At 53.0% G+C, this 20,526-nt stretch overlaps 2 protein-coding genes and 1 long non-coding RNA gene across 4 annotated transcripts; 2 read left to right on the forward strand and 1 right to left on the reverse strand.

Moving 5' to 3' along the window:
* The first annotated feature begins 229 nt into the window (after positions 1-229).
* On the forward strand, positions 230-10,581 carry CAPZA1 (capping actin protein of muscle Z-line subunit alpha 1). The gene is made up of 10 exons (XM_054181032.1): positions 230-326; positions 4,395-4,458; positions 4,721-4,772; positions 5,619-5,682; positions 6,526-6,732; positions 7,148-7,227; positions 7,655-7,733; positions 8,231-8,302; positions 8,927-8,989; positions 9,566-10,581. Exons 1-10 carry the CDS (start codon positions 288-290, stop codon positions 9,704-9,706), a joined length of 861 nt encoding a protein of 286 aa, XP_054037007.1. The 5' UTR covers positions 230-287; the 3' UTR covers positions 9,707-10,581.
* Positions 2,619-13,605, reverse strand: LOC128900205 (uncharacterized). Its single transcript, XR_008463229.1, has 3 exons — positions 13,008-13,605; positions 4,701-4,843; positions 2,619-3,130 (listed from the first exon to the last, which is right to left on the reverse strand). It is a non-coding gene; the product is annotated as an uncharacterized LOC128900205 (long non-coding RNA).
* A 134-nt stretch (positions 13,606-13,739) lies between these two features.
* MOV10 (Mov10 RISC complex RNA helicase) lies at positions 13,740-20,444 on the forward strand. 2 transcript variants are annotated; one of them, XM_054181024.1, is made up of 22 exons: positions 13,740-13,999; positions 14,671-14,767; positions 14,889-15,022; positions 15,115-15,344; positions 15,424-15,664; positions 15,906-16,028; positions 16,135-16,288; positions 16,368-16,522; positions 16,655-16,831; positions 16,917-17,064; positions 17,155-17,316; positions 17,402-17,505; positions 17,721-17,818; positions 17,910-18,029; positions 18,115-18,217; positions 18,433-18,556; positions 18,636-18,827; positions 18,970-19,044; positions 19,128-19,253; positions 19,416-19,504; positions 19,676-19,797; positions 20,009-20,444. In XM_054181024.1, the coding sequence occupies exons 1-21, from the start codon at positions 13,866-13,868 to the stop codon at positions 19,788-19,790; spliced, it is 2,901 nt and encodes a 966-aa protein (XP_054036999.1). In that variant the 5' UTR covers positions 13,740-13,865; the 3' UTR covers positions 19,791-19,797; positions 20,009-20,444. The 2 variants fall into 2 exon arrangements, with proteins under 2 accessions (XP_054036999.1, XP_054037000.1); XM_054181025.1 differs by having other exon boundaries at positions 20,244-20,444.
* Positions 20,445-20,526: the final 82 nt, after the last annotated feature.

Genomic DNA, 20,526 nt, shown 5'->3' on the forward strand with positions numbered 1-20,526 from the left:
TTGGGGCGAGCAGCCCCCTCCCCGTGCCCATCACCGCTCCCCGTGCCCATCACTGCTCCCCCACAGGCGGGGCGAGGCCCAGCGTCCCCCCGGGAGCCCTGAAGGCCCCCGCCAGCCGCTGCGGCCAGCCCTGGCTCAGCCCGCCCGTTCCTACGATGGCCGCCGCACGGCGTCTGCCCACAACCAACAAGGCGCTGGCCGCGCTTCCGGCGCAGCCCGGCGGCACCGCCCCGTCGCCGCTCCCGGCATCCTCCGCGCGGGGCTGGGCCGGGCCCAGAGCTGCCAAAATGGCTGACTTCGAGGACCGGGTGTCGGATGAAGAGAAGGTAGGGAGGGGGCCGCTCTGCCGCGCTGGGCCGGCATCGCCGCCCTCGCGGGAGGGCAGCCTGCGGGGAGGCTCGCCCAGTGCCGGCGGGCCGGTCTCCCGCTGCCTCCGGGCGGGCGGGCCCCGAGGCCGGCCGGGCCGCCGCTGCCCGGGTGAGAGGCCGGCCGGGATCAGCGGTTATTTATCAGGGCAGTGCTTTGCATTTCCATTTCCTGACTGCCTGGGTGCCGCTGAGGCGCCTTGGCGCGTCTTGGTGCATGAAAATATATATTCTGCATGGAAATATATTTTTCGGCTTTCTTTTCCCAAGACAGCAAAGTTAGCGGCGGCTTTACAAGATGCCGTGAAACCTGCTCGGTTCCAAAACTCCTTCAGAGCATGTTTCCACGTTATCTGCTTGCCGCAGCCGCTGACAGTAACTTTGATGTGGATCCTCCGACTAAGTAGGAGCAAATAGAGCAATATTTATTTTAGGAAATGGCAAAATGAACAGATTGTTCCTTTTGTGTAGGAATGTGGAAAAAATGACAGTCTTACAAGCAGCACTGAGTTTCATGTAACAAATTAACAGGTAGTTAATAATCACTAGTTACCTACAAATGATAGTTTAAAAATCCACCGCTACTCCTCCTTACATCGTAAAAATACGACATGTAGCTTTTTGCTTTGTTCTTGAATGTTAGGGAGTGGGGCATTAAGGCTCATAGATCTTCAAGGATCCTAGAATTTGGTTCCTGCTTTCATTTGTCTCTTAAACTGACAATTTCAGCCTCATTACAATGACATTCATTGTGAAACAAGCAGATGCAGCTTTAAAGGTGCAATTCATCCTTTAGTTAATATTTTAGATCACATGAGCATCGTTTGAAACGAGTACTCCAGGACAGAATTCAGAATAGGCCTAGAACTTTTGTGCATATGTTTCATTTTAAGTGTGAGTTTACCAGTGCTTTAAAATAAAGCAAAGAAACAAATCAATAGAGCAACAAAATTAATTCATTCCACCTCCCCCCAAGCCTCACGGTTTTATCCTCTATAGGCATATTTTAGGTAAGCTCAGGGATTCATTTTGGTGTAAGGTCTACCCTGTTGTCTGCTTCAGTTCATTCTGCTGCTGTTTTGACAGCTTAAACTAATGGCGGAGCAGCTTCCCTCTCAGCTGCTTTCCCCATTTGAGAAAGGGGAAGTTGGTTTTGCTGGCGTGCTGCGAGCTACCTGAAATGGCAGCGATGGCCAGGAAGTAGGGCAGGTTGCAGAATGTCTTATTTTTGTGCTTCTGCAAATGAACATCCTGCCGCTGGGCCGACACCACTTTGAAACAAGTCAACTCTAAAACAGCGGTTCAAATGCTTGACATTTAGAATTACTCCGCAGCCTGTTTCCTGCACTCCACTCCTGATTTCAACAGTTTGACTTAAATGCTTTGTGTTCTATTGCTCCAGAAGTGAGCACTTTTCACTTGCAGTGTTTGCTTTATTTATTGCTGGTTTTGTGATAACGCTTGATTGAAATGCAGAGTCCATTCTGTGTTGACTTAATTTTGTTCATCCTTCCAAGTGGAAGACTGTAAAAATCTCTCCAGTAATATTTGTTTTTTTCACAAGGATCTGTTTATGAGAATCTGTTAATCTAAAAGTCAACCTATTAAAACAGTCATCCCTTTTACGAGGGTTTCATGTACAGTACAATTCTGCAGACACAACATTGTTGCATAAATTTATGAGATACTACATTTTATGGCTTTTTAGGGGCCTTATTTTCTCATATGTTGAAGCACCTTACAAAAGGGAATCTGTTCATCTGTTCAGTTAATTTGCAGGATATGTTCTAGTGCAGTCCTCCCACTGAAAGGCATCACGGCATGAAATGGTCCATATTTGTAAGCGCTTTAGCATGGTCTGATGTGCCTGTACTAGCGCTTACATTTGTGCTTTCTTGGAAAAGCACATGCTGTCATTTCAGAAGTCTTTCAGCCACGTAGAGCTGGCTGTCGGCAAAGTCCACAGAGGATATAAAGCAGCAGTGTCCCTCTTTACTGCTAGGTTATCTTCATCACCAGCCAAGTTTCTTGTAGCAAAATTGACAAGATTATAGCAGCAATGTGTCCTAATTACAGTGAACATTTTTAAACGGGAAGAGCTATGTGTTTAGCATTGCTGTACATACCAGCCTCATCTAAAAGCGGAAAATTAGGAGAAAACAGTTTGACATTCTGTATTGTGTCAACTACATGAGTGACCAACTTTTTAGTTTTTCAGTTATGTTGTATAATTACTTAAAGCATAAAGAATGTATATATATTCTTTGAAATAGATGCTAATTTGGAAAATGATCTATTTTTATCTGAAGCTCAATCCAGTTAAGGCAGAGTTGTTACTTGATACTGTTGGAATAAGGAATATACCCTTTGTTTGGGAAGGTGTTTATTTCCTTTCATGGCTTGCTTTAAATCATTATGTGACAAACAATACAAACAATAATTTCTAATTAAAACAGGCAAGGCTGTTGAGAGAAGCAAGTTATTTCCAGCTCTGGCAATAATTCAGCTGAAGTAGTTGACTGTATGCACGTTCCTTTGTTTTACTGTTCAAAATGAAGAGTAGAAAAAGTAATCAGAGTTGTAATGAGCACTGTTCTGCAGTCATCTTCAATAAATGTCTAGTTGAGCAAGAAAGGCTTATTGCACAGCTTTGTTAGCTGTGCTTATTGGAAGAACTGTGACATTTTTATTATTCTAAGGGAGAGGTTTAATTTTGTGACATTTCCTCTTTCAAGTCTTCCAAGATGATTCTATTCCCTGTGGTCCTGTAAAAAACATAAAGGATTTGATTATGAAAACCATAAAGTCTTACTAGTTTCAACAGAATCAATACCTCGACCACCTAAATTCTAACAATGCAAGACATGTATGTTGCATTTCAGAACACAGTGCAGTGTTGTTACTGTTTAGAAGAGAATGGGTTTTTCCTTTTCCAGCTTCAAAGCTTGCAGATAATCAGGTATTTTCCTTACAGTTGGCCTTTCAGTTATTTTTTGTTTCACTCACAGTTCCACATGCCTTAATTCTTCCACTACTGTGACAGTTCGTGTCTGGACTACAGTGCAGTTTCCAATAATACAGTACTTCAAGATAAGAGGAGTGACGTGCCACAGAATGGCACAGGTGGTGTGCCTGCTGCTCAGCATTAGAAGTGACCAGGGCAGCATCAGAAGACGATCAAGAAAATAAAAAATGAAAAATCACCTGCTGAAATATGGATGGTTTCATTTGGAGGCTCCGTCTGACCTCTCGAGTTCATTTTGGCACTTTCCATAACCTCCCCCATTTCTGTCAGTTCCCAGCTTTTTACTTCTCCCTACCACTTTCATCACTCTGAGCACATCAGTGGCTTTTCCAAGTCCACGAGGCTTAATTAACTCTGGAAGCAGTCCCACGGATGTTGACGTAATTGATTTACTGCTCCATTTCTAGAGGGATCAACCTTTCATCCTTCAGACGCTGTTTGCTGTGAGGGAGCGGCGTCTCCTTCAGCCAGTCATCAGCAGCAAACAAGTTGCATCACAGGAATCGCGCTGCGTGTCAGACACACCTTAGCTGTGTGGTTGTGCTGTAGGTTACCACCTAGTTAGTGTTTCTTTTACTGCAGTGTTTTCTTACTCCCTCTATACCTTGGCATTTAGGTTTCTGCTTACTAGCAAGGATCAGGAAAAAAACATTGTTTAGGAATGTCCCCAAGAAGAGTGGCTAGCCAGCATTCCTATTCTTTAAATAGGTTAGTACTGTGCAGGTTGAACAGTTCCCATTTTTGCAGGCGCCCTGTGAAGTTTGCATTTCTTCCTGAGTGCATTTGGAATTCCTCTGCTCGGTTACATTGAAAAAAATCTGGTCTTAGAGACTGACTGTTTCCATTTTGACAATGCATGTCTAGATTTCTCCCTAAATCTGGCACTTCCCATCACTGTCTGAGTTGATTTTGTTGGTGAATTGCTTCAGCGTCAGTCGCAGTGTGTATGAACTCAGTAAATTATCTTCTGTCTTTAGTTTAATGACTTTTCTCCTTTATTGTAGGTGCGTATAGCTGCAAAATTCATCACTCATGCACCCCCTGGAGAATTTAATGAAGTATTCAATGGTAAGTAAATAAGGAAAAATGATAGGTGGTGTTTTCTTCACATTTCATCTATTATAAGAGTCTAAGGCTGTGCCATGATATACTGCTTGTAAGGTTAAGAAGTGGTGAGGGAAAAGCGTGCTGTCATTCTGTGACTACATGTGCTTAATGAAGTGATTTAATCATTTTAATGTTTGCATTTGTACACTTGAAATTGAAATGCATAAAGAGAAACATTTGATCAAAAACATCCAGTAACCTACCTGAACTCTCTCTTCTCCAGATGTCCGGTTATTGCTCAACAATGACAATCTTCTCAGGGAAGGAGCAGCACAGTAAGTACTAGTATTTCAAACACATGTCAGATTACCATCAGAGATGCGTGTGTTTTCTTACACCCAAAATTCTGCAACAAAGAAAAACGTTTGTTGTATTGAGAGCAATCTTCTGCAATTCCTAATCTCCCTAAGAAAATACATAACAAAAGGCATGGATTATTCTTTTTAAAAGCCCTAAATTGGAATTTGTGCTGTAGAGGCCATATAAAACTGACAGGAAGGCACTCTGACAGAAGGTTTAACTCTGCAGCAGCAGGAATGTCTGATCTTGTTGAAGCATGATGTGTAAAGCAAGGGAGGCCTGAAATACTGAGTAATCCTTAGCCGAAGTTTAGAAAAAGGACTGCCCTCGAAAAAAAAAGCTTTCAAAATATCTCCTTTACTTGCATTGACTCATTAGAAGGTGCTTAAAGGTTATGCATACAAGCTTTTTGATATTAAGGTTTTACTTCAAGCTAGGTGACATGTCACTCAGCAGGTCTTCACATAAGAAAATTGTTGTAAATATTAGTCTGCTAATTTGTTTACCTTGCTGCTGTCTAAATTGTGGCTGTGGTGTTCCTGTTTTGCCTTGGCTTGCTCATATTCCCCCAGGCTGCCTGCTGTTCTGCTTTTGAACTCTGTACTTTCCTAATCATCACTAAATAAACCTGGCGTTAGACCTGGGTTTTTATAGCTATCATCAGTAAAAGGTATTGAAAAATCCTTTAAGACTGCTCATGTGTATTATTTGCCAAATTGAGTTGAAATTTTCTGTAATGTAAATCACACCATGTACTTATTCTTGAGTCAAAATAAATATGCACATACAGCTAAAGTTCATGTTATTTTAATTCTTAACAGTGCATTTGCACAGTATAACATGGACCAGTTCACTCCGGTGAAGATAGAAGGGTATGATGATCAGGTAAGAGAAAACTTGTTACACTTGAGGTTTGTATTACTACACTGTGCAAAAACAATAAATATGTTGTTTCTTTGAGATCTTGACTAGTTTTGTTCTACTCAGAAGTTATCACCGCTCCTCCTTTCCCCATACACCATTATATCACCAAACTTGCATTTTTATAGAAGTAGCATAGGTGAAATGTTCTCTTAAAGTATTGTCTGATACTGCCTAGTAACTCTAATTCGTTGTTCCTTGAGTAAAGCTCCTCCATGCTGTAGTAACTGGAGTTCTTCTTAGAGTATGAATGAGTAAAGATTACTGTGTATTTAAAGCTCACTTGCAACTCCTTATATTGCTGCCAGCTTACAGTTCTTGCTGACAACTGGTAGTAGACTCTTAATAGGTGATTTTTTTTATTTTCTGCATTTTTAATCCGTTCCCAGTTACTCTGAAAACATATTGTGTCATTGATTGTACCGATCCAGTCTATGCCAGCAAAAGAATAATTTTTTTGAGAACAAGCAGCAAGTCCTACAGCAGATGGAGAGCTGGCCTGACCGTCTGTTCTGAGCCGAGCACTGACCTCGCGTCCCTGGTGTCCCACATATGTTCATGGGAGGCAGGTAGTTTGAAGAGGGCTGTCCATAGAAATAGCTTTGACAAGGGAAAGTTATAGTACTTGGCCTCGCTACATCTACTCGTGGTTGAAATGATTACTGACAATCCTTGTTTATTTATGGATATTATAGCTCAATGAAAGAATCTATTGAAACATTGATATCTCTTCAATTAGTCAGGGAAAACGCAAAACGACACATTTACAGCAGCATAAGTGTATCTTCGTTTCAACTTCTTTTGCAGGTCTTAATCACGGAACATGGTGATCTGGGCAATGGCAGATTTTTAGACCCGAGAAACAAACTTTCTTTTAAGTTTGATCATTTAAGGAAAGAAGCGAGTGACCCCCAGCCTGAGGACACAGAATCAGCTTTAAAACAATGGAGAGATGCCTGCGACAGTGCATTGAGAGCTTATGTGAAAGATCATTACCCCAATGGCTTCTGTACTGTTGAGTATCCAATTGTTTCACTACAGTTCGTTGCTCCATGTCAGTCAGTCCCGTGAGCCAACTTGGTGCTGGGCAGTGCTGTTGGAGTTCTCCATCCTCACTAGCAGTTCTGCTAACTTTGGAATCACACGTTCCAAAGAGGGGGGAAATAGCTTGGCATGCACACAGGGGTAAAGATGTCTTAGAGGTTTTTTTTCTTCATAGTCCTGACTGTCAAGCACCTTAACACCTGCCGTTAATAAAAAAGAGGCATTATTTGCACATTTGTGCAAGTGGAGGTGTTGGACAATGTAATTAGTGGTACATGTCCCAGTGAGATACCACAATAGCAAGCCTCCACAATGCTGCCAAGAACAGAAATTTAGAATGGCTTTCCTGAGTTCTGGGCCTTTTTAACTCTTTTTCTAAATACAGGTTTATGGTAAATCTATAGATGGGCAGCAGACAATTATTGCCTGTATTGAGAGCCACCAGTTCCAGCCCAAAAACTTCTGGTAAGACCATTTCAACATAGTCTATTTTCTTCCTTTACTAGTCCTCAAACCAACCCATGCTCTATGTCTTCTGACACAGTCTGAAGGGCAAGCAGTCTTGGGCTTCCCCAGAAGCTCTGCTTCTCATTCTGTAGTCTCTTTTCCTTGCACCCCCCTGGGTGTGTGGCTCAGTGACCTACCCGGAGAGGAGGGCGTTAGTGGAGTTAGATACTCCCTTACACGTGCCAGAATACGAGTCCACTGCAGCTAGCCTGTACTGAAACTGCGTTGTATTCAGCTGCGCTCCCGAAATTGGATTCAATGCCACGTAAAGGACTGTAATATTGGTCATAAGACAAAAGCAGAAACAACCTCCTTTTGTTAATTTGGTTCTTTTTGTTGTTAGAGCTTTTTGAAAATACAGTTTTCAAGCTTTGATTGTTTTTAGGAACGGTCGCTGGAGATCAGAATGGAAGTTTACCATCACACCACCAACAGCTCAAGTGGCTGCAGTGCTCAAAATCCAGGTGAGTTACTTTTTCTGGCAATAACAGGAGAAGCTGCATTCTGCTTCTCTTACACTAATGCATTCAACTCAGAATGAGATGCTGAAATACAGCCGAGATGTTCTTCTCAAGTCAAGATGATATTAAACTATACAATTCAAGAAACTCATTGCTAAAACTAGTGTTTCAGGCATAGTCTACAGTCTGGCCTGTGGCTTATTATCTAGCATTACCCTATTTGCCTCCACGTCTGCTTCACTTTATAGGGCTAAAACCTATTTCATGAATTCTTTTATAATTGCTCTTATTTCAACTCTAGGCGTTTACTGCATTAACATAATCTTGAACAGTCTTGACAAAGAATGAAACCTTTTAGAAAATCCATCCTGCTTTTAGTCTCCACGTAAGCAGAGAAGACTGGCACAACGATGCTGTTGTGCCATTCTGATAGCATTTGGGGGCTCTAGGGATTATGAAATGAGTGTTAATGATAACCTGCAATTTGTCTCTTTGTTCAGGTGCATTATTATGAAGATGGCAATGTTCAACTGGTTAGTCATAAAGATATCCAGGACTCTGTACAGGTTTCAGTAAGTATGCTAAAAGATCTTTTTATGATAAAGCAACTATTTTATTCCTTAAACGTCTCATGAAGCGTACACCTCCATGACTGCGTTCTCTTGACTTTAGAGTAGTGTGATTTTAGGGCGACTCGTCAGTGGTAGTTACAGTGTTTAGAGTCACATGGGAAACCCAGATTCTCAATTGCTTAAAGCGAGACCGTATTAGAAAGTACAGTCTCTATTGGAAAGCTTATCTTAGGAGTTTCAGTTTAAGAGGGCAGAATATGCTTTTCTACCTATGTGCACGGGCAATGGGCAGTAAGAGCGGTGTACCAAGGGAAAACAAGTCCTGCAGTACAGTAGAGGGAGCAACAGTCGCCAAATCCCTAACCTACACCACGAAGCTCTACTTGCCTTCTGCTCACTAGGGTGCAGCCCTGTTTTGGTTCGGAGCGCAAGCCCTAGCCAGGACGTTCCTCTGTCCTGACCCTCGCCGAGATATCCCTAGAAAGGAACCCAGCTACAGGCATGAGGCAGAAGCTGCTGTTGTCCACTGCATCTGTACTCAGCCTACCATTTGAGAAGAAATCTATTGTATAACTTTTGTAAGTTGCTCTTAAACATATAAACATTTCTTTTTCCCCTTTGCAGAGCGATGTCCAGACGGCTAAGGAATTTATTAAGATAATAGAAAATGCAGAAAATGAGTACCAGGTAAGATTAGTGGTTGTTAAATAAATACGGTGGAATCATAGCAGTCTCCATTTACAGTGAATGGAAACATGGAAAATTGGCCTCTAATTCTGTTTCTGGCTGAGTCTAGTATTGACCGTAAGAATTACTTCGAAAAGGGCAGTAGCATTTGCTTAAAGAATATAGTCGTAAAGCTATGTGTAATTAATAATCGGGTTTACTGTATAGTTATTTTAAAGGGTTACAAATGATGCCTGGAACAAGCACGGAAGGGGAGTGGGTGAGTCTAAACGTTTTCCTCTGTGACAGTTAAAAATCCTGAAGAGGAAACGTGTGTGACAGCTTTTGACACTGTCCCAGCCCGTGCAAGGAGACTGGGCACCGCTGCGTCAGTGAAACGCTTAAGGAGACGCTGCTACATTCACAGGGGATTTTAATAGAAGCCCTTTTACTTGCACACACACACTGGTGACCACGTTATTAAATTAGTTACTAGTGTGCCTTTGCCTTGGAGAAGGGGTTTTGTGGCTTTAACGCCACCTCGCACTTTCTAGAGTGTCTTATTACTGCCGTAACCGAAGCTCCCTGCCATTGCAGACAGCGATCAGCGAGAACTACCAGACCATGTCGGACACCACTTTCAAAGCCTTGCGCCGGCAGCTGCCCGTCACCCGCACCAAGATCGACTGGAACAAAATCCTCAGCTACAAGATTGGAAAAGAAATGCAGAATGCTTAATGCAGAAATAAGGAGATTTATGAAATGTTTGTGTGCAAAAAACAAATGTGGTCCTCTGCCAAGTAGATGGTTTCTAAACCAGTGCAGCATTTTTCTAGGGCTTTCAAAGTTAACAGGTTTTCTAGCCTCAAAGAGAACTGTGGAACAAATAGCGTTGTCTTTGTGTTTTGTGTTTCCTGCCGCATAAACTTCCTATTGTGACTGCATTTACTGATCGGTCGTTTTAATTAAGCCATGTTCATGGTTCAGAAGTATAGCTGTTTTCAATCACTGATTGTACTGGTTGGAAAACTTCCTAGCTGGAAAAGCCCTATAATAAATAGAGCTGAGGGTGCAGAGCATTCCCTTCACCCCTCTACAGCACTCCAGGTACTCCAGTAAGTCTGTCAGATCTGCCAACAGCTCCGGGCGCTATGCTGCAAGGTGTAATAAATGCGAAAGACAGCAAGTCCTCGTGTATCCTTGTTACTGACCTCCACAAAGCAAAAAGGCTGCAGGTTTAGATTTTACTATATGAAGTGAGTTTACAAGATTCTTTACAGAAATCTCCACACAGCCAGCTCTTTCAGGGACATAATTTTTTTTTTTTAATCTGAAGATTTGAGCCATGTTCCCAAAAAGTGAACATTTTTGCTCTTTCCCCCGCTCATGTATGTACGGTTATCAGACATCTGCATTTTTGCAGAACTACAAGTTCCTGTGTTGAATCACTGCTGATCCACGTAGGCTGGATGGTGATTGAAAATGCAAGTGTCTGCAGAATAATAGGTATGTTGTGCTTTAATGCTTTGTGGCAGGTTCATGGAATTTGTATCACAGGTGTATGGATGGATTGTGTACAAAATAAATAAACTTGCACCAAAGTGAGAGAAAAATATCTTTCCATTTTGTCTCAATTGTGGCCGGTTCTTGTCATACTTAAAGGGGATTTGGGAATTAATCTTTTTGTTGCTTTCTAAATCCTTGCTCTGTGTTACTTTTTGTTTCTGTAGGATCAGAAGTAGCAGTCCTACGAGTGTCTCTTAAGGGGAGGCGGGAGGGGCGCGTGTGTCCCTTTCTTGGTCAGGGCACGGATTCACTGCAGGACGACTCCCTGTGATGAGCTCCCTTTGCTTTGTTCGCGCCTGGTTCTCTCTGGGCCTTCTTGCAGGTTCTGGTTTTCAAACTGGCTTTGTCTTCCTACTTTTAAACATACAAAGGGGTTGGGAAAACAGGGATGGGACTGCCTGTGCACCGCACTTCAGGTGTGTAATAAATAAAATCATGTTTGTTAATCAAATCAGGCTTTCTTAAAGGCTGGTGAAAAATTGCAGTGTTTTGACCCTTCACATACTTAAATCACAGGCATCCGCTGTGCTATCTGGTGCGCTTTGACACCTCAATACCTAAATCACAGGCATCCAGTGTGCTATCTGGTGCGCTTTGACACCTCAAGGCCTAAATCACAGGCATCTGGTGTGCTTTAACACTTCAAAGGGAAGAGCTAAGTTGTGCGATAAGCTGAAAAGAGTCACCCAAAGGACACCGATAAAGATGAGGAGCCTTCAGCCTCACGACCACCAGGAGGCGGGACAAGACCGACCCCCTAGCAACACGTCGCTCAGACACAGAATATACCAGGATTGACACATATACAGGAACCAGAAGAGTATATAATCAGCTACTTTCGGGAAGTGGGTGCGCGCCGTTGGCGGAGCAAAGACTCCCCGGCCGCCCAGCACTGTTTTGCTTGCTGCCGCTTGCTTAATAAACTAATTTGATTAATTGGACTGGTTCCTGTCAATTATTGGGCCACCATCTATAACAGGTGTTGCACAGTAACACCACAAAATAAGCGTGTCTATCCTCTGTGGGAAGTTTTGTCTAAATAAAATCTATTTGTATTTGCTGTGGAGACTGACCGTTCATCCCACAGGCATCCTGTGTACCAAACAGTCCAGTGGAAATACACCAGTCTGTTTTAACACCATTGGTGTCTGTGCTTTCACGGTCTGGCTTCTGCTAGCTCCCAAGGAGGCCCATCTGCAGGTCCCAGCCCGAGAGCAGGCACGGCATCGCCTGCCGACCCGCGGGTGATGCTCCCACCCCGGTGTGTGGGGCAGGGAACGGGAGCTCTAAGGACTTCCCAATTAAAAGAACAGCAGCCACACAGCTCTAAAGCAGCGCTTCACCCCAGGGAAAACAGCAGAGGGGTTACTGCGCTCACGGCCTGCGCCTTGCTGTAGCGCCCACCTCACCTCGTCTGCCCGGGTAGAGGCTGGTGAAGCCCCCGGGCGCTGGGCGTCTGCGCGGGGCAGAGCTGGACGGTCCGCGGGGCAATTTGCCGGCTGCGCTGCCCAGGGCTGCTCAAGGACGGTGCCGCTGCCAACCGCCGTTTGTAGAACGGGTTCCTCCCCGCCCGCAGCGCCCACGGGAGATGAAAGTGTATGTGGATGAACACCTAAAGTGCTGTGGTCTGTGGCCGTGGTCCCATCCCGACAAAGGCTGCAGCAATTCCAAGAATGCGAGGCTCAAGCAGGGCCAAGATAAGGCTGTGCGCACAAAGGGCTTTTATCTGCCTCAAGGCTAGTCTTTCCCCACTCCAGGCTAGCTGCAAGTACCTCACTGTGCTTGTTCCAGCCTTAAAACCGTTTCTATCTCTTTGTCCTTCTCCAAATCTTTAGCTAATCATCCTTTAGGCCAACTTGTTCCCTGCCTGCCTCCTCACCCTTCTCCCCCGCCAGCCTTCTCTGCAGCTGGCTGGGCTACCCCAGCCCCAGCCCCTTCCCACCTCCTCACGGGGCACTAAGCAAGTGCCAGCCCAGCGGTGACACATGCCCAGAGGCATTCAAATCCCTAAAGCCATCACCTATTGTCTGCTGGAGACCAGAGGCTTCAGTGGAGACCAGCTCCAGAAAAACGTATATCCTGGGCCAGCTCCCTGAAAGTGTGCAGAACTGGAAGCCTGACCCCAGAAGAATTACAGCGAGCAGCCGGAGCAGCTTGGCAAAGGCAAAGCCAGCACAGCCCAGCACCGCGGGACGGGTCCTGCCCACCCAGGCAGCAGCCAGGGTACCCAGCTGCCCACTAAGAAAAGCACTTTCCTACCTGTTTGCAAGATCAAAGCTTAAAGCTCCAGCTTTACACGCAATACATGATAGAACAACTTAGACACAACTTCTCCAAAGGCAACACTCCCATTTTTCAAGCCTCAGAGCCCTCACACAACCTGCCCAGGGCCCTACACCACCACAGTCTATCAGCCACCTCCAGCCATGGGGAAAAGCCACCTGAGCTCAGGTGGGGAAACCAGCAGACTTACCCCAACGTCCCCGGGCCACAGACAAGGCAAAAGCAGCACCAGGAGCTGCCGCAGGGTCTGGAGCTGTTTTACAGGAGCAGGTCAGGGATCACCACCCCAGGAGGGTGAAAGCGCAGGAAACCAAAGACAGAGACAAACACAAGAACCAGCTCTCGCTGCTGCTGCCGCCCTCTTTATAGAGCTCCCGGAGCTCATCCCCTCACCACTGGGTGCAGCGATGCAGCGCACCTGGGCTCCTCTCCGGCCCCGGCAGCAGCACGGCTGCGAGCCCGCAGCCCCCGCTCCCCCCCATGGGGACAAGCAGTGCCAGGGCTGGGGGCCTGGGGGGAACCACCCAGCCCAGACCCCCGACACCGGACAGCTCGCCCCCCCCCCCCGGCCCTGCAACCATCACCCGATGGGGGGGACGCGTCCATCCCTCCTGGGGGAGCCCTGGGGGGGACGGGGGGGAAGGGGTGTGCACCCCTCGGGGTGCCGGGCTGGGCCAGCCCCCGCCCCAACCCCTCCGCTCGCAGCCGGGGCGATTCCCCCCACCCCGGGCACGCCGCAGCCGGGACCCTCTGCGGGACGCGGGGCCAGGCGTTGCTCCCACCGGCCGATGCTGCGGGGACCCCGGGCTGCGGGGCCAGAGGCGGCGCCAGGAGCCGCGCCCCGTCCCCCCCCCAGCCCCGCGCGGGCGGGCCCGCAGGGCGCACGGCCCCTTTCGCTTTCGTTTCCCTGCGGGGCCAGCCCCGGCCCGGCACAGCCCAGCCCCGCACGGCACGGCCCGGCCCGGCACAGCCCAGCCCCGCACGGCACAGCCCGGCACAGCCCGGCCCGGCACAGCCCCGGTCCGGCGCAGCCTGCTTCGGCTCGGCCATGCCGCGGTTCAGCGTGGCGGAGGCCAGGCGGTGGGGGGATCAGTTCGTGCAGTTCCTGCGGGACACGGGCCGGGAGCAGGAGAGCCGGCGGGACACGCTGCGCAGCGTCTACACCCAGGAGTTTCGGGGCAGGTGAGAGCCCTCGGCCGAACCCGGGCAGCATCGCCTGGGACGGTCCCCCCAGCCAGCATCATCCATTCCCCTGGCCAGCACCACTGGTACCTGGCCACCATTGCCGGCCCCTGGCCGCCATTGCCGGCCCGTGGCCAGCATCACTGGGGCTTCATGTGGTGTGTCAAGCCAGCTCCGGCCAGGAGCTGGGTGTGAGGGTGGCACTGGGGAGGCACTGGGAGGTGGGGGTTTCGGGTGCTCTCCTCCGTTCCCTGCCTGGGTGGGATAGAGAGCATGTGCTTACCGAGCAGCTTGGAGACACCCGGACCAGTTAAATTCAAGTGCAGGGGCTCTGTTCTCTCCAGGCACGGAGGACACAGAGCAGCATTGCCGGGCAGCCTGTGGCCCGCTGGGCTATGGATGGAGTGAGTGGCAAAACTGCCTCTCTGGATGCCAGCCCTGTGTACCCCCAAGCCCCACCATCTCGCCACAGCCCTGCTGGGATGTTCCCTGGCTGCAGGGACCCACCCGGCAGCCGCCTGGGCGCAGCGGCGGGCGCCCGCTGTGCACCATTCTTCCTGTTTCACCCCGCTGACACCGGTCATGCTGGCCCCTGTGCAACGTCACCGCTGTTAATCATTGGCAAAGATGGGGTCCAGCCCACGTAGAACCTCTCTCTCTCGTCTGTGCAGGACTGATACAAGGATTCCCAGCTTCTCCTGCATCTTGTACGCGCTGAAGGTGACCCAGCGGGCCCACGTGCACGGGGAGTCTGTGCACTTCAAGAAGGTGAGGGGGGCCCCAGGCTGGGGCTGCGCAGGGGCTCCCGCGCCCACTGGGGCTGGCTCCATGGGAGCCCCTGACCCTGGCAGGACCCCGGGGCCACACTGATCCCGGCTGCTCCTTGCAGGAGAAGAGGCGTGTGGTAGTGGCAGACCAGTACCGGAGACCCAGAACAAATGCACAGACGACGGCGTCCGCATCTGCCTCAGGCCAGCAGCCTGGCTCCGCTCCGCGAGTGCCCCAGAGCCGTGACAAGAAGCAGTACGAGCAGCAGCACCCTGCCCACGCCTGCCCTAGCACGGCCCCGGGGACCCCAGCCCTGGCTGGGGAAGCCTGACCCTCTCTTCCCGCAGGGCTGAGCTCAAGCACGGGGTGGAGATCGTCTCGGAGCACGACCAGGGCAATGGGAAAATCCGCTTCCCAGTGGTGCCTGGCGAGCCCCAGACGGTCACCCTCCTGGTGCAGAACCACGGGGCGGAGGCCGTGACGCTGCGCCGGTGCCAGCCACGCCAGCAGCGCCGGGAGTTCTCCTTTGCGGACGAGCAAGGGGTGACGCAGGGCCAGTCCCTGCTGTTGCATCCAGGTAGGGCACCGTCCCCTGCCCTGCACCCTGCCCCGCCAGGGGAGAGGAGGGACCCAGCTCTCGCCTCATTGCATCGCAGGCGGCACGTACCCCATCCAGGTGCGGTGCCTGGCCACCTGCAACGGGTGCTTCCACACTGTGCTGCTCTTCGAGTTCACCAAGGAGCCAGACAAGCCCTTCAGCATCAGGCGCCACATCGCTGCCGTCGCCGAGAGCCAGCTGGCCAAGGACCTGGGGCCCTCGGCACCCTTCCAGCCGTACCAGGCCAGCCTCCAGCACCCCATCACCGTCATCACCGAGGACGGCATTCCCCCTGACAGGTACGTGGCAGTGTCACCTCCTGCCATCCCGCACAGAGGGCCCTGGCCTGTTCTCTGGCTGGGGCAAGGCTCAGCTTCTTGGGACCTGGCTGTCCGGCACCCTGGGACAGTTCTTCATCCCTGTGCAATGGCTGGTGACGGCAGGGTTGGGGACACTCTGCTTGCCGGGGCTGTGGGTGGTTGCAGCGCAGGGTGAGCCCAGGCCTGCAGTCCCTGTGGCACCGCTGTCCCCTCTGCCCAGGTCCCTGAAAAATGACCTGGAGAGGGAAATCCCTCTGGGCATCTACCAGTACCCGAAGAGCCTCAAGGACATGATCCTGTACGGACCCAACGCTAACACCGGCTCCCGCTGGGCTGCCATGCAGTGAGTGCCACGGGGTGGGCGCAACGCTGCCCGGCCCTGCACCTCCCACCCGCTGCCCCTTGGCCGGGGTGTCCCTGGGGCACGGTGATGTCTCTGCTGCCCGCAGGTTGCTGCTGGAGGCCCCCCTTCAGGCTGGGAACTACCAGCAGAAGTTCCAGCTGCTGCTGCACCTGGAGGAGATCCAGATGGAGGTGGCCATCCGGCGCTACGACATGCAGGACGTGCCCATGGTGCAGGACAGGGGGCTGCTGGTCCTCGACGTGCGTAGTGGGAGCTGGGGGGCGGGAGGGGTGCTGGGGCTCCCGGGGTGCCCAGTGTCATGCCGGCCGCTTGCCACAGGTGCCCGGCGTGGCCGAGAACCGCCCGTCTGTGCTGAGGGGGGACCACCTCTTCGCCCACCTGAGCAGCGAGCGGGACCACTCCCCGCTCGTCCAGTACAAGGGCTACGTGCACAGTGTGGAGCTGGAGAAGGTCAAGCTGGGCTTCTCCTCCAAGTGAGTGCTGTCTGGCCCCGGCTGGGCTGGCGGGGACCTGGCAGCCTTGCTTGGACGCGCCGAAAGCCAGGTGCGGACCAGGGAGGGCGGGGGGGAGCATCCCCGTGCTCTGCTCACACCGCTCCTTCCCAGGCTGCAGAAGAAGTTTGTCAACAACCTGAAGTTCGACGTGACCTTCACCTTCAGACGGCTGCCACTGCAGGTCCAGCACCGAGCCGCAGCCCTGGCCATGCAGCGCGGCTTGTCCAGCCTCCTCTTCCCCACCGCCTCCTGCCACAAGTCCCTCTTCCCAGGCACCTTCCAGCCCCGGTGGGTCCCCGCGCCTGCGGGATGGGAGGGGACGGGGACCTGGGAGGGGACGGGGACCCGGCGCACTCAGCTTCTGCTGCTGCAGGTGGTTCGACCGCAAGCTGCAGGCGAACGAAGAGCAGTGCAGAGCCGTGACGAACATCGTGACGGGGATGTCCAGGCCAGCCCCGTACCTCATCTTCGGCCCCCCCGGGACTGGCAAGACAGTCACCATCGTGGAAGCCATCAAGCAGGTGAGTGGCCAGGGGCCAGATCCAGCCCCGGGCATCGCTGCCCACCCTGGCCCGTGGGACTCAGCGCAGTCGCCCCCTCCTCCCACCTAGGTATGGACGTGCTTCGAGGATGCCCGGATCTTGGCTTGCGCCCCTTCTGGCAGCGCCTCAGACCTGCTGTGCCAGCGCCTCATCAAGGACATCGCTCCCCGGTACATCTACAGGCTCATCGGCAGCTCCAGGAACTACCAGGAGGTGCCTCCCGATATCAGGGTAGGTCCCTGTCCCTTTGTCCCACGGCACGGCCGGGTCGGCACCCCCAGGGAGAGCAGGATCCCACCGAAGACTTGTGTTTCAGCCCTGCTGTAACTGGGACGATGGGCAGAGCTGCTACGTGTACCCGAGCAAGGATCACCTGCGGCGCTACCGGATCCTCATCACCACGCTGGTGACCGCGGGAAGGTCAGAGGACCTGGGGGGGTCCCCACCACCCACAGTGGGTGGACCGGGGGCTGCCTTGCACCCGGACGGCGAGGGCAGCCCCGCTGGGGCGCAGCAGGGAGGGGGTACGGAGGAGGATGGGTGGCAGGGGATGAGGGAGGGTGAGGGCAAAGGCAAGGAATGACGGCCGGCCGGGGCAGGGATGCCAAGGCAGCCTCACTCCACCTCTCCCCCAGGCTGGTGTCGGCCAACTTCCCTCCAGGGTTTTTCTCACACGTCTTCATCGACGAGTGCGGTCACGCGATAGAGCCGGAGAGCGTGGTCGCCATCGCAGGTGAGTGGTGCCCGGCTGCCATCTTGGGGACCAGCATCTCTGCATGGCCCAGGGACCCCCCTGTCCCCTGCTGAGCTCTCCCTCTGCCCAGGGCTCCTGACCGTCATGGACCCGGAGACCAACCCCAACGGGGGGCAGCTGGTGCTGGCAGGAGACCCCCAGCAGCTGGGCCCTATCCTGAGGTCGCCGCTGGCTATCAAGCACGGCTTGGGTGAGTGGGGAGAGGGGTGGGAGCGCTGCCGGCGCCCGGGGGCCGAGCAGCCTTGCAGGGAGCCACAGGGTCTCGCTGGGCACAGGCACCTCGCTGCTGGAGAGGCTGATGCTGCACAACCCCCTGTACAAGAAGTCGAGCGCAGGATACGACCCGCAGTTCGTCACCAAACTGCTCTGGAACTACAGGTGGGGGATGGGGCCAGCGTGGGGACGGGCAGGGACGGGGCTGCTCTGCTGAGCGCGGCTCGGCACAGGATCCGTGCGGGCACCCCGGCTCCCCAGCACCTCGTGGTGCCCGGCTGGTGCGGGAGAGGGGAGCGCACCCCCTGTCCCGCACACGGTGCCCGGAGGGTGCTGGGGCCGCGCGGCAGCCGCCCTGGGCACTGTCCTGCCTCTGCCAGGTCCCACGAGGCCATCCTCAGGATCCCCAACGAGCTCTTCTACGACAGCGAGCTGAAGGCCTGTGAGAGCATCGAGCTCGATGTCCGGAGTCTGTATTGCGCCTGGGATGAGCTTCCCAAAAAAGTGAGGGGGGCAGCAGGGAAGGGGCCCGGGGCAGCCCCGAGCCGCAGGTGGAGCAGAGCCCAACGCTCTCCACCCCCAGGGCTTCCCCATCATCTTCCACGGGGTTTGCGGGGAAGATTGTCGAGAGGGCACGAGCCCTTCATTCTTCAACACGGCTGAGATCGAGGTGCTCGTCCACTACCTCAAGAAGCTGCTGCAGAGCCGGGGCAAGGGGGGCTGCCCCAGCGTCTCGCCCAAGGAGGTCGGCATCATCTCTCCCTACAGGAAGCAGGTGAGGGGCACGGCTCTGCGGGCAGGGGACGGGCAGAGAGCTCCCCAGGGGACAGGGGGCACTGGGACGGATGGGCAGCCCCGGGGCTGGCACACGAGGACAGCTGTGTGGTGGCTGGATCGTGCTGCGTGCCTCCCCCCAGGTGGAGAAGATCCGGAAAGCCATCACCTCCCTGGACCCTGTCCTGCGGACACTGCAGGACATCAAGCTGCTGAAGGTACGGTCCTGGGCGTGGGGGGAGAGGGGCCCACCCCAGCCCATGGGTGCTCCCCGGCCCCTCACCTGCTGTCCCCGCCCCAGGTGGGCTCCGTGGAGGAGTTCCAGGGCCAGGAGCGGCGCGTCATCCTCATCTCCACCGTGCGCAGCTGCAGTGAGTACTTCCAGCTCGACCAGACCTTCAAGCTGGGCTTCCTCAAGAACCCCAAGGTACCGTGCTGCCCCGAGCAGACCCGTCTCCCTCGGCACAGGCAGGCAGAGATTCTCCGGGTGCTGCGCACCGCACCGGAGCTGCCTGCACCCAGGTGGGGCTGGGGAGGGACCGAGAGGCGCCGCCGCAGGGTAAAGCCCTGGCTCTTGTTCTCTTTTCAGAGGCTGAACGTGGCCATCACGAGGGCCAAGGCACTGCTGATCGTGGTGGGAAACCCGGCCGTGCTCAGCAAGGACCCGCACTGGCAGAGGTCAGCTTGCCCGCCTGCGCCTGGCCCCTCCACACACGCTGCTCGCGAGCCCTTCCCTGCTGCCAGCGGATGGTGCCCGGCCATGCCAGCGCCACGCAGGCAGCGAGGCCAGTGCAGGCAGCGAGGCCAGTGCCGCCTCCCACTCACGCTGCCCTCGCTCTGCGCCCGCAGGTTCCTCAGGTACTGCAAGGAGGAGGGCGGCTACACAGGCTACCCCTACGAGGACGAAAGCGCGGCGGAGGATGGCCTCGCCACCGACCTCCACGCGCTGCGCCTCAGCGATTAGCAGCCAGGTGAGCAGGGCTGGCAGCTGCCGGCGGGGCGAGGGGCGGCAGAGCAGCCGTGCTGCAGTGGCACCGAGCCCGGCGCAGGTCCGTGTGTGCGAGGGGCACTGGGCGGCTCCTCCTGCAGCAAACGCGACAGGGCTCAGGACGGGCTCTCGCTTAAGGGCTGCCTGTCCCCTCCCGAGACAGGGGCCAGCTCTGCCATGGGGTTTCTCTGCAGGAAACCCGCCTGGGAAAGGAGGAGAAGCCCCGTGGAGTCCCAGCACCCCTTACCCTGCCCCTGGCCCGCAGCAGCTGCCTGCTCTCCCCCTCCTTGGTCCCGAGGTGCTCCGTGCATCCCTGCGGGGATGGGGTTGAGCCCACGGGGCAAGGGGGTCCTGCCCAGGGCACGCACCTCCCCTCGCAGAGCGGGGCTGTGCCGGCGCTGCACTGGGACCACTCCCCATTTTAAACAGTTTTTGATACGGCCGTGGAAAGCTGATCGCCTGTGACTGGTCTCACCGTTCAGTGAATGGCTTAAGCGAGAGTCCGGCCTCGGAAGAGCATCACTGGGTGCGCAGAGGAGCTCAGAGCCGCTGCGGTGGGTGACCGGGGTGCAGGCAGGGACCCGGCCAGGCGCTGGGTTTCTCCACCAGGCAGCTGCCTGGCCCGACAGCTGGCACACTTCACTCTGTTTCCCTGGAATAAATGTTTAGATAAAAACGGTGTATTGATGTTGTCCTGGGCCCTGCCCCGACC

The sequence above is a fragment of the Rissa tridactyla genome, chromosome 21 (genome assembly GCF_028500815.1).
Source record: "Rissa tridactyla isolate bRisTri1 chromosome 21, bRisTri1.patW.cur.20221130, whole genome shotgun sequence".
In the NCBI taxonomy this organism is placed as follows: domain Eukaryota; kingdom Metazoa; phylum Chordata; class Aves; order Charadriiformes; family Laridae; genus Rissa; species Rissa tridactyla.

Excerpts from the sequence above, each read along its gene's own strand:
- CAPZA1 (XM_054181032.1), top strand. The coding sequence starts at position 288 with ATGGCTGACTTCGAGGACCGGGTGTCGGATGAAGAGAAG. Across the intron at positions 4,459-4,720 it reads ATTTAATGAAGTATTCAATG|ATGTCCGGTTATTGCTCAAC; the intron begins GTAAGTAAATAA and ends TCTCTTCTCCAG. Across the intron at positions 5,683-6,525 it reads TAGAAGGGTATGATGATCAG|GTCTTAATCACGGAACATGG; the intron begins GTAAGAGAAAAC and ends CTTCTTTTGCAG.
- MOV10 (XM_054181024.1), top strand. The coding sequence starts at position 13,866 with ATGCCGCGGTTCAGCGTGGCGGAGGCCAGGCGGTGGGGGGATCAGTTC. Across the intron at positions 18,030-18,114 it reads GGCTATCAAGCACGGCTTGG|GCACCTCGCTGCTGGAGAGG; the intron begins GTGAGTGGGGAG and ends CGCTGGGCACAG. Across the intron at positions 19,045-19,127 it reads AGGACATCAAGCTGCTGAAG|GTGGGCTCCGTGGAGGAGTT; the intron begins GTACGGTCCTGG and ends TCCCCGCCCCAG.